This window comes from Trichosurus vulpecula, chromosome 9 (genome assembly GCF_011100635.1).
Source record: "Trichosurus vulpecula isolate mTriVul1 chromosome 9, mTriVul1.pri, whole genome shotgun sequence".
NCBI classification, from domain to species: Eukaryota; Metazoa; Chordata; class Mammalia; order Diprotodontia; family Phalangeridae; genus Trichosurus; species Trichosurus vulpecula.
Window position 1 is genome coordinate 128,944,479 of NC_050581.1, and position 13,271 is coordinate 128,957,749.

General features: G+C 35.0%; 1 protein-coding gene across 1 annotated transcript in view; it reads right to left on the reverse strand.

Annotated features, from left to right (window-relative positions):
* PKD1L1 (polycystin 1 like 1, transient receptor potential channel interacting) overlaps positions 1-13,271 on the reverse strand; it is a 161,396-nt gene that overhangs the window by 94,368 nt on the left and 53,757 nt on the right. Inside the window, exons 14-19 of the mRNA XM_036739640.1 lie at positions 10,794-10,975; positions 8,974-9,195; positions 6,718-6,878; positions 4,526-4,936; positions 2,060-2,122; positions 961-1,143 (exon numbers count right to left, since the gene is read on the reverse strand). Coding sequence (XP_036595535.1) covers positions 961-1,143; positions 2,060-2,122; positions 4,526-4,936; positions 6,718-6,878; positions 8,974-9,195; positions 10,794-10,975 — 1,222 coding nt within the window. The remainder of the gene's footprint in view (positions 1-960; positions 1,144-2,059; positions 2,123-4,525; positions 4,937-6,717; positions 6,879-8,973; positions 9,196-10,793; positions 10,976-13,271) is intronic.

The following is a 13,271-nucleotide window of genomic DNA, read 5'->3' on the forward strand; positions in this document are numbered from 1 at the left end:
ATGAGTGAATCTTGCTCTCATCAGATTTGACCTGAGGAGGGAATAACATACACACTCAACTGGGTATCTTACCCCACAGGAAAGAAGGAGGAAAGAGATAAAAAGGGGGGAAGATAGAAGGGAGGCAGATGGGGGAGGAGGTTATCAAAAGTGAACACTTTTGAAAAGGGACAGGGTCAAGGGATAAAATTCAATAAAGGAGGATGTGTTGGGAAGGAGCAAAATATAGTTAGTCTTTCACAACATGAGTATTGTGGAAGGGTTATACATAATGATACACATATGGCCTATGTTGAATTGCTTGACTTCTTAGGGAGGGTGGGTGGGAAGGGAAGAGGGGAGAGAATTTGGAACTCAAAGTTTTAAAAACAGATGTTCAAAAACAAAAAAAAAAGTTTTTGCATGCAACTAGAAAATAAGATACACAGGCAATGGGGTGTAGAAATTTATCTTGTCCTACAAGAAAGTAAGGGAAAAGGGGATGGGGGGCGGAATGGGGTGACAGAAGGGAGGGCTGACTGGGGAACAGGGCAACCAGAATATATGCCATCTTGGAGTAGTGGGGAGGATAGAAATGGGGAGAAAATTTGTAATTCAAACTCTTGTGAAAATCAATGCTGAAAACTAAAAATATTAAATAAATAAATAAATAAATAAATGATCTAAAAAAATTGTTGGGAAATAATAAGAGCCAGAACGGCACAGAGATGTTCTAACTCCAAGTCTAGTGCTTTTTCCATTACATCATCATGCTTCTTCCCACTATACTCAGAAAGAAAAGGGGTACAATCACATGGAAAAGATAGGGATGATAAAACCATATGATCACTTTTTAAAAGTACATTAAAACTAAGTACTTGTCTATTAAACCAAATGACTCTGGAAGAAAGTTAGTAAATGATACCTAAACCTTTCTTATATAAACTGTGACAAGCCTGTAGGTGAGCAGAAGATACATACCTAAGGATGTGTAGCTTTGAAAAACAGCTCTACTAATTAGTGATTTGGACCAATCTACCATAAGCAACGGTGTGGTATTTTCAGTTGAGTAGGATAAATCAATTAGGTTGTAACCATAATCATTGTCAGACATAGTATCTGTTTCTTCATTTTCCATTGCTTCTGTAATACTGATACTCCCCTCTAAGAAAACAAACCATGCCAAGGAGTGATAAAGAAAAAAATTATAACAATTCTCTTAAATAAAGCCTTAGAGATTCAAAAATAATATTTCTAAAAATATTATGTAGTATAAAGTGCATCTGGTAAATATGGGAGAATTCATATGAACTGAGATAGAGTGAAGATATTAGAGGTAGGAGAACAACATACACAACAACAAAAAAATAAATTAAAGCAACACTTAAAAACAACTAAACTCAGATTCAATGCAAGGGTCCATCTTAATTACTGAATACAAATTTATGAAACACATTTCCTTCCTTACAATAGAGATGTGGGATGAGTGATGGGAGTGGAACACATGTGTAGAATTTTACATATATAGTCAGATGTGACAGTTGTATTTGTTTTTGCTTCAATGATTTTCTTTGTTACAAGAGAGGTTTCCATGTGGGAGAGAGGTATATTAGAAATGACTACAGCATATAAATCAAAAGGCATCAATAAAACTTAAAATAATTTTTTAAAATTTTATCACAATCCAAGAATTTGCTTTTTTGAGATTACATTTTTTCCATCTGAATTTCAATAAGACAACTGCATAGGTCAATAGTTCTGATTAAAAAAAGTTTGAAAAATGACTTATTAAATGGAGACACATTATAATTGATTCAAGAAGAAATAGTGAATGATACCCCTATTGGTAATTAATGGTAATTGTATGTAGAGAATGGAAAAGCATATTGATACTTCTAATGAAAAATAGATCCATCTGGAATAAATGGTATAAAGCTTGAAGAATCAGATCAAATTCATGTAAGCACCATAAAAATGAAGGAAAGACCAGTGAGAATGTCTGAGAAAGTGTTCCAGTCTATCACACCAATGACAAAGTTTAATTCATGAAAATTCATTCATAGTCATAGGATATATTAACCTGGTTGTCTTCCTCTCGATGGTTCTATTGCCTCCTTGATATTGCTATAATAAGCTTCAAAATCTATGGAAAGAACAAAAATATCATTGGAAACACAGCTTTGGGTAGTGTTGTATGTATTTAGATCAAGATCTTCCCAAATTCAGCTTAGAATGAATGTTTAAATTTAGCAAAATCTCTGGCATTAACTATAACTCTCTTTAACTGGCATATCTATATTTATGATGATTGATTTTCAAAATGATACCCCTGAGGCACTTAAAGATCCCAAAGTGCTCCTAAATTTTCAAAGCAAAAAATGAATATTGAAAAAGAGCACTGCCCTTGAAAAATGAATGATATTATGCTATCTCAGAGGAAGAAACTTTATAGGCGATCTAACCCAACTGCCACTTGAACCATGTTTTAGAGTGAGAAAATTTGTGTCTGAATCATGAGGGTAAGGGGTAGGAGGAATGCAAAACAAGAAAAATGTGAAACATTCAAAACGCTGCTATTATTATAATAATTACAACCCCAACATAAGGTTGAAAGGTGACACCAAAAAAAGATTCCGTCTCTAGAATTTCAACAAATTAGTTCCCTTATGTGAAATATTCATACATAATCTAAAATCACAATCTCAACTTGGTTGCAACATAATATGATATATGATAACGATCATCTGAAACATCTTCTTTGATGGCTGTATGATCTCTTCAATGTGGATGCTCCCTTCACCAGTACATATTATAATTCATCCATGCCTTCACATCCTTGTTCTTGATTATATCCTCCCATAACAGGATTCTAGGTACCTAAAATTTTTTGGATACCATTGTAGTATTTAGTGTGTTCAACTCTTACTCTCATTAAATGACCAAAAAAGACTCCTTTCAAGAGTGTACATTTCTACTGGTTTTTTTTTTTTGGCCAGCTCTTGGCTGGCTCCAAATTAACTTTAATTTCAAGAATAAAGCTCTAAATTCAACAGACCTTTGGTTGACTTCCCCAAGGTCACTCAAGGTACTAAGTTCTCACTTTTCTAGTGGATTGCTTTCCCTGATAGACTCTGAAATCTATCTTCCCCTAAGTACCTATCTGCTGAGGACATTAAGCCTACCCATTCCCAGATTGCTCTGAGGACCTTACTTTCCCTGTGCTTCTGCTTTAATTCATCTCCCTACTTTGTCCCAGGGCAGTCCAGGGGCTTGGTCCCCTTCCTCCCATTCTGAGAGTGGGATATGGATACTATGAAGCTACACAGATAGAAACATGGGGTAAATGAGTCAACTGGTGACCTAGAAAAAAAAATATATGGAAATGTTTTTGCTTGAAATAGAAAGAGAAAGAAGGCTTCATTAGATCTAGTTTATTTTTTTCAAAATTTAATCTTGCTTTTCTTTCATCTACTTTAACAATTAGTATGTAAATCTATTTTATTTCATTTAAAATCTATCTAAAGTTTCATAGCAATAAATTTTGCTCTTAGTGACAAACTATGATTTATGAATTGATGGATTCCCTCATGCTTAATCTGCTTAGTCAGCAAGGATTAGAAAGTCAGTGAACCAAAAACTAAATAAGTGTCATTAGTAAACTATTCCCTGGATCTACTGTACTTAAGCACAAGGTAATATTTTTTGTAATTTAAAACTTGTTAACCTAACTTGAGGAGCTTGGTATAGTGACAGAATTATAAAGTAAAAAAAAAAAGTCTTGTCCAAATGGTTAACATTCACAAATGCTTAGGTCCCTAGTCTCTTAGTTGACTAGAAGCAAATAAAAAAAGCATAATGTATTTGCCATTGCTATTATCTTTGTATTCAAAAACTATGGTTGACAGTCATCCACTTAAGTCATTTTTCTCAAAAGTTAGGAGACCTAAATATCAGAAAGAAAATAAGGTCTTCTTTCTACAAACGATTCTTCCCATTCCCCAGACTTTACTCCTCAAGAGTGCTAGGAATACATATTCACTTCCCGATCCTACAATGAGAACTAGATATCCAAACTTTGGGGTAAAGTACTGATGGAGTGATAAGACAAAGAGAGTATTCTCTGACCATAACCTGAAATTTAGAACAGCCACTGAGTTAGAGTTGATAAGAAAACTGTCGGTACTAAAATTCTGGCATGCAAAATGTACTTCCTTTCCTATTTTTAGATCACTAAAACTGGTTCTTTTTCAAAGAGACATAAAATTAGCTCACTTATTAGCTTTGGAATGAAGCAATGTATCATGCAAGATACTTTTTTAAGAAAAAAAAAACAATTTTAAGAAGGTCAATCAAAAAAAAGGCTTCCCAACCCCCAAAAGATAGCATTGCAAATTTCAGTAATTATCCAGAGGGATTGGCATCAAGCATACATGATTTCACTCCTCGAAGGGATACATTTATTCCCTCAAAGGAAACTAGAGGAAGAAATGCAAAAAAAAAAAAAAAAAAAAAAAAAAGGGAAGAAATAGAAAGAAAATGTAATTACCAGAAATGTAAGAAGAATTTTGTGGTAGCTCAGTGCTTGGTGACTTTTCTCTCTGGGTGGATCTTATGACAGATTTTTTTCCTAGTAAGTCTTGCATTCGGTAAAGTAGCCCTTCCTGAACAGGATCCTCCAGAGCTGAGGGACTGCTGTTCTCCCTGTGACTGGTATCATTTACATGATGAAATCCAATTGTAATGTTTATGGATGTTGCAGAAATGGAGGTTTTCACTGGAGCTGAAAGGGCCAGCTGCCTGATAGCCTGCCCAGAAGCATCTCTGGGGAAGGGTGTGGTTGTCAGGGCAGGAATAGTCATTTGTTTCACGGTGGAGGGTGGATTTGACTTTGGAATTGTCAAGATGGCACCAGTGAGGCTTGATGAGCCTAGCAGATCTGTAGCTCTACAAAAAGAAACTTATACATACAATTGAAACAATTACAACGTTGTGCAAAAAATAAATGTGGTTGTTAGAGATAATACTATAATAGTACAAGTGTGTTTTGATATTTTCACATACAATACTAATAAATGCAGGTCTGATTATCTGTCTAACAAAAAGATCCATCATAATAATAACAGTAATAGCAATAACTAACATTTGTGTAGTACTTTATAGTTTTTGAAGTGTTTTATAGGCATTGTCTCATTTGTTCCTCACAAGCCTGTGAAGTAAGTGCTTCATTATCACCAATTTATAGATGAGAAAAATTGAGGCTGGGACATTAAATGATTTGCCGGGGTTCACACAGCAAGTAAGTGGCTAAGGCTAAATTCAAACTCAGGTCTTCCTAATCCTAATTCTAGCATTCTAGACATTATGCCACCTAAGTACCTCAAGACGATTTAATAAAAAAAAAAAAACTCCTATAATACCTTAAAAACAAAATTCAATTAATAATTATTTTACATGTAATCCCTCAACAATATCTGTTGCATAGGTAGTACAAGTATTATTGCAACATAAGGTTGCATTTTATAGACTGAGCAGCTAAACATGCTAAAAGAAGTAAATGGCAAACCACTCCAGTATCTTTGCCAAGAAAACCCCAAATGGGGCCATGAAGAATCAGACGTTATTGAAATGACTGAACAACAACCTAAAACATGTTTGTTTGTTTTTTCCTTAATAAAGCCATTCTCAAAACACTGCTTATAGATATCTTTGGTAAAACCCATTGAACACATGAAGAAATTGAAGTAAAATCAGAGATGAATGATTTGTTTCAGTTCAATCCGTATTTCTGCAAAAATATGAGGAGCCAGAGATGTACATGAACAATTTGGTGAATACTGACCAGATACTACAGTATCAGAGGTTAAAGATCTCAGGGAAAGGAGAAACAGCTGTGCCCCCTTGAGGATGGGGAAGACATGCAACTGACTGTTTACTTCCTCCCCACCCCTACTCCCATCCTATTTAAAAGTGTCAGAGGTAGTAGGTTTGATGTGTTAAGGGTGGGTTAAGAGCAGGTGCTGGTGGTCAGTCAATTAGGTAATGAGCACAGCAAGGAAACACTAGCATAAATGGAATATGAAGTTGGACATGAAAAAGTATTCAGTGCGTATAGTGAAATAATGATAGGAATTTGGAAAAACTGGGAAGAAACAAAGTTTAAGAAAAAATACGTTGAACATTAAATGGAGAGAGAGAGACAGACAGAGAGGGAGAGAGGAGAGAGGAGAGAGAGAAGGGAGAAAGAGTCAGTCCATGCTAGGACAAGTAAAGAAGCAGTTCTGGTTCTATATATTGAACCCTAGTATGGAAGAGATTATGTCAAGGAATCTGAGTGTTAGTGTTTCATTTTTCCCATACCTCAGAACGTTACAGTCACATATAGAATACATCATAGCAACAAAAATTAGAGATGAGAGGCTGTTAGTTAGATTTGGTCATATACTATTTATCTGAACTGGGCATTTTGTATGTTCTTAGTCTGTTTGGGGAAAGAAAGGTACCAGGTGAGAGCTAAGTCAAGTGGTTGTTCAATGTCTTGATTCCTGAAATGCCCTCCTGACTCTTCTGCATTTATCCACGTGTCATATTCTTTCAAGGCCGTATTTAAGTCCCAGCTACTTTATGAACAGATGTATTCATTCCCAAATTCTCATATTCTGGAAGTTTTTTTTAAAGGTCACAAGAAGTTATTTATTTCATTTCTACTGCTCAGAAATTCAAGGGCACAGTGATTCCTACCTTCCATGCCATTTGTTTCTGTTGCATTGATTAAAAAAAGATCCCAAGAATAAGAAATGTTGGGCATGTTGGTACATTCTTCACACTTCACTTGGAAAGAAAATTCTTCATTCCAGTTCACAGAATTGTCTTTAAAGTTGACCCAAGAAATGTGTAGTGGTCTATAAAATAAAATCTGCTTTTAGACTTTTGCTGTACAGCTCAAGTTTTATTTGAAAACTTTGTTGAGGGCTTTTTAATCCATATTCATGTCAGTCATGCTCTTCTCAATCTTTATTATATAATTTCAATTTTATAAAGGATTTAATTTTTTGAACTTTAAAATTTTTTAAGCTTTTAAAATTTTGAGTTTCAAATTCTCCCTCCAGCCCCTCCACATTGAGAAGGCAAGCAATATGATTCCCATTATACATGTGAAGTCATGTAAAACATATTTCCATATTAGCCATGTTGAAAAAAAAGCAAGAAAAACAAAATGAAAAAATATTCTTTGATCTGCATTTAGAATTCATTAGTTCTGTCTGGAAGTGGATAGCATTTTTCATCAAGAGGAGAACATATTTTTTTTTTATTTTTAAAAAGACCATATAACAGAACCATGAATGTTTGTCCATATTTGGGCAATTACAGCTATATTGGACCTATTTGCACACCTAGCATCAATGTCAAATATATGTAAAATATTTACATTGCATGGCACTTATTCCTGCCTAACAGTCCAATAAAACAATGTTGCCAAGTCATTACACACTCTTTCCTTTGCCTTCACCTCAATTCCATATTTAAAATAGTTGATTACCAAATCTTAACAATATTTCTGCAATATAACCTCTTTACTCTTACCACTCCTGTCCATGCCCTAACTACCTCTAACCTGGATTATGTGATAATTTTCCAGCTGGATTCAATGTGCGTGGTGGAATAATGATAGAAGAAATTTGGAAAAACTGTCTTCAGTCTTTCCATCCTCCATTTTGTCCTTTATGCTACCACTTCTAGATTAATGTTGCTAAATCCTAAATTAATGTTCCTAACATCTACCTGCTTTCATAATCTCAAATCTCTTCTATACATTTCTCACTGACTTTGAATTAATGTCTAAGCTGACTAGGCTGATATTACTGGCTGTCCACATACATGCCCATTTTTTAAACATCCCTAACCTTATGTCCCACTGTATCTTAACAGAATTTCCCCCTTCTAGTCTGGGAGGTATCCTCACCTTTCCTTCTACCTTCCTCAGTAACATGGCATGTTCACAGGTTCAGAAGAATAAGAGCTAGAAAGAACCTTAGAGATAATTTAGTCTAACCCATTCATGTTGCAGAATTGATAACTGAAGACCTAAGGTGAAGTAATTTACCTAAGATCAAAATGGTAATAAGCAGCAGGGCAGAGATTACTACCTAGGTCCTTTGGCTCCAAATATTGGAGAGAATACTCTCCCCAGTGATCTTTTTTATACTGTACTGTCTCCATTCATACATCCTTCTCTATTTATGCTGTTCCACTATTGTGGGCCACTTACCTAAGACAAATTTCTTCTTTTTCATCTATAAAAATCCTACATAAAAGGCATTCTATTACAATGGAAAGACAACTAGACTTGGAATTGAGAAGACCTCCATTCAAATCCCCAGTATGACACTTCTTATCTGAATATTTTGCCTCCCTGAAAATCAGTTTCCTCTACTGTAAAGGGTGGATAATAATACTTGGCAATATCTACATCCTTGTTGTGAGGAAAGTGTTTGCAAGTCTTAAAGTATTAGATTAATGTGAATTATTATTACAATTATTAGTATACATATCCTTCAAGATTTAGTTCAAGTTCATTTCCTTAATAAAGCCCTATCCAACTAAGGCAGGCCATATTTCACTCTACCTTCTCTGACCTCCTTATCAGCTCTATAACAGAGTATGTATCTGTATATGTGTATACATATGTCCATGTATATAAACACACACTTGGCATATATATGTATATATACATATATATAAAACTCATTCTGGCATGCTAACTTCTTTTCTTTACTTAATGTCTTTTTTGACTCACTCTGGTATTTACTTTATTACATATTATAATCCTGTATTATCTACTTGCTTTATGTATGTATCTCTTCTTTCCCAATGCAACAAAAATGAACTTCTCAAGGACTGTAACATAAACCTCTCTGGCACACTCCTTGAACTCTAGCATAGTGCTGAGGCAACAGTAGCTGCTTAATATATGTTGAATTAAATTGAAAAGAATACCTGAATGTAGAACCTGATTGAACAGACAGGAACACCTGTGCTTCAGAAGAGTTTCGGTTTCCACTAGACACTATTAGTGTCACTAAAAATTGGTCATAGGAGTCATGAAGAAGTGATGCTGGGAAAGAGATGACTGATGCACTGCTGTTGAATAGACTGTATCCGGGAGAGTTGAAACATGCGTGTTTTCGTTTACTTGCTGGAACACATTTCCAGTAATACCTATTTGGAAAAGTCCAGTGAAAATGTGCTTAAACATATGCTTTCTATTTGAAGCAAACCAAGCTTATTTTTTTTTATTTTTTTGTAGATTATTTGCTGTCCAACTAATATATCTGCACTGGGAGCCAGGATTTTGTTTCTTTGCCTGTTTGTTTTTAGGCTGGAATTAAAACCCAGCTACAAAGACTCCAGAAGAGTAAGTGGCTAAAATTGGCAGAGCAATTAACTTAACTTCTTAGTGCTCTAGACAAGACTATAAAGTACCAAGGAATTTTTGGCTTGCATTGGTAGGGGGAATTTTCAAACAGAAGTTTCTTCCATACTGATGAATTCACAAGTCAAAGCAAAAAAAAATTGTGAAAGGCTTATTTGCCATCATTCCCTTTTGTTCAAGTGCATTCTGCCAAGCATGAATAACCCTACTGACTTGCACAACCATTACAATTATTTCTCACCAACTCCATAAAGATTTCTCATTTGATCACTGCCTTCTGAAATGACAAGAGCCTTCTCATGACCTCCATGGCACTTATTTGTATCATTCATTCATTCATTACTTAGTATAAGATGCTTTATGTTATAATTAACCTTTTATTCATTCAAAAAGAAAGAGGTAGCCAAGACCTTAGAGACATTCTGGCTCAGCCTTGTCATTTTACAGATGATAAAACCGAGGTTGAGAGAGATGATGTGACTTGCCCAACATAACACCAATACCTAGAGTTAGTGGCAGAGCTGGGACTAGAATCCAGATGTCTCCTCCAGCTGGACTGCAAGTGCTCTGAGATCAAAGACCATGTCATGTATTTCCTTGTGTCCCCTAGTTGGGACACTGCAATACTTTGTACATAACAGGCACTCTGTCTTTGTTAATGATTCTTCTGATTGGATTTATCTTGTCTGAACTGATTATGTATATGTTCTCTCTCCCACTAAAATGTGACTTCCTTGAGGACAGGACATTTATTTTCCTTTTTATCCCTGAGGCTTAGCCCATTGCCTGGCACATAGTGATTTTTTATTTAATTGGTCGTGGAGGACAGCTCCCATTATAGCTTCCCTGCTGCAGCCCTTTGGGGCTATATCTAAAACAACATTTGTTTCTGGGGAAACAAGTATCACTATAAAATTGTAGGAGAGAACCTGGAAGGGGCTTATAGGGAAAGTGGTCTCCCTTTGGTGTCCAAGGTCCTGCTTCCAACTTCCCAGGCCTAAAAGGGAGAGTTCAACTCAAGCCCAGAACTTGTCAATATATAATCATTTGCCATAACCATGCAAAGTAGTTTCCCAAAAATTTTAGCATTCTAATGACTACAGACCAAAAGAAATTATTCATGAAAGGATAACTTCTAGAGGTACCAATATTTAGGTTTGAATTTTTCCCTAAGCTACCCTATGTTTCAATCTTGAAAAGATACCTTGGGGTACCATTTTAATTCAATTGTTCAAAAAGTTCACATTACTTTTAAAAATTAATTATTTTGAGCTTCCAGAACAAAAACAAATCCCCTCACTTCTTACTTTTGAAATATCAAGAGCAAATAATATAAATTCATGACATGAATAAGGGAAGCTAGTATAATCAAATTCATCCTTACTTTAAATGAGTTCCAGGATCATCAGGATCAAAGGACTGTGAGCCATTAAGCACAACAATGGAAAAAGGGGTCTTAGAGATCAATAGGTGTGTTCCCTCTGAAATCACACTGATAGGTGGCCGGGAAACCACCTCGATACCCACTGAATAATTACTATACACCACGCTGCCTTCTATTTTAACCTGTATAAAAAAATTTTAAAAGAGAAAAAGCATAAGGAAAGATGCAAATCCTTGAGGGATTGTAACATTTCTGAAAGTTAGGAATAAAAATGCTAAATATTTTGTTGTGTTAAACCAAGATCTAAAAATTGTCACATAGATTAATTTTGCTGTTTAGTGATATCTTATTTTTTTCAAATGATTAGCAAATTAAGCCTTTTTTTTAAACAGAAGAGTAAGACTGGTTTGTACATATGGACACAGTCTAAGAAAAATAACTAAGTTCCTTGAGTATTTTTTTTAAATGAACATTTTCTTAATACATTATACAAAACTAAACTCTACTGGTTTGCAAATATTAATAAAATAATATCTTGAATTCCTATAATGCTCTATAGTTTTAAAAAACACTTTCACATACATTATGTTTTTTTTTCTTCCAGGCAACAACCTTGTAAGATAAACAAGGCATTATCATACCCATTTTACAGACGAGGAAGCTAAGACCTAAAGTGATTTGACTAAGGTCAGATGGCTTTCCAATGCTAGAATCAGGAATAAAATCCAAATCTTCTGAACAGAGCCAGGATAACACATTTGTATTCCCTATTTAAGGTATGAAAATTGTGCCTCCTTATGTGTTGATTCATTTAAACATTTTAATTAATCAAGTGCCAACTAGGTACCAGGTATTGTGCTACATGTTAAGAATGCAGAGAGAAAACAGTCCTTAACATCAAAGAGCTTAGATTACACTAAGGGGGAAGGGTATATATATATATATATATATATATATATATATATATATATGGATATGTAAATATCATATATGTGTGTATATAACATGAATGTATACATGTATCCACATACATATGTGTGTATATAAATTATTAAGTGGTTTGAGGGGAGCACTAACAACCAATGAATGTCTCATGTAGAAGGTGGCACCTGAGTTAGTTGGAGGGTGAAGGGAGGTAGGATTCCAAGTGGTTGAAATAAAGAAAGAAAGCATTCCAGAGCATCCCATGTTATAATCCACTGGATATTTTGGGCATACGTTATATGAAACAGGCAACTCTACTTTCCACAAATTAAATGGGTGCAAAGATTTTTACAAAGTAATATTAAAATGTGCCTTTCATTACTACTCCCTTCATGTTGATCCCTAGGAAGCTGTCTACTTGTTTAGTCCTAGTCCCACCTATACTTCTGATTCAGAGTCAGGTACTTTTGACCAAATAAATCATCAAGTCAAATGTTTACACATTAGGGAATACAGCAATACATTGAACTAGCCCTCTCTGGGAAGACCCAAATAGTGATATATTGATGATTTTGCATATTGTTTTAAATTGGTGATTAAAGATTCAAAAACTCAGAGAAATTTTCAATTTATTATTTAGAGCAACGAATTTTTATTAGCATACTATTTGACAGGTTCCCATGGCCTCTGACTGTCCAGTCCCTCAACTTTTGACACAAATACTCCAAGGGAAAAGGAAATTTATAACAGCCAAATCCCTTTTCTATTCTCTGTATACAAGAACATGGAAAGTTTGGCAGGTAGTAAATGATGGGGCCAAAATTTGGACCCAAGATTTCTTAGTCCAAGCCCAGGGCTCTTTCAAGTACCATGAGGGTTAACACTTCTAGCCTTGCCCTCATCATGATACACTTAATCCCTAAAGGCAATACCTTCCTCAGTGGAATTCACAGATTGTGAAAGAGTCAGACCAGGCCTATAATTTTTTTTTCTCTCAGAACTCTATTTCAACTGGTACTATAGATATATCCATGGAATTCTTGAGCTAATTCCCCAGATCTGCAAGTATATGAGAACAGTTTGGGAACCAAGTTTATCTATAGTTGCAGCTATATGATATATTTTACACCCCCATGAAAATTCTTCAAGGAATGTCATCTTTAACACTAAGCATCTTTCCTCTATTATTGTCCTTGACTTCTCTATTTCTGCCAATCTATTCTTCTAATCATTTATGCTTTTAAATTCAACCATCTTTGGTTCCTCCCTCTCTTTTGCTTCAAACATCCAATAGGTTGCCAGTTTCTATGGATTTTATTTCCATATGAGTCTATCACACATCCTTTACTTATATTTCTAAAAGTCAGCATTGCTACCACCTATATTCAGGACCTCATTATTTCTCTACTAGAATACTGCAATATCCTCCTATCAAGTCTCCCTAACCTCAGTCTCTCCCCACTTCAATCCATCCTACACATTGATTTGCTGGATTAATCCTCCTAATGAACAGGTTACTCCATTGTCAAAAATCTCAATGACTTACCATTGCCT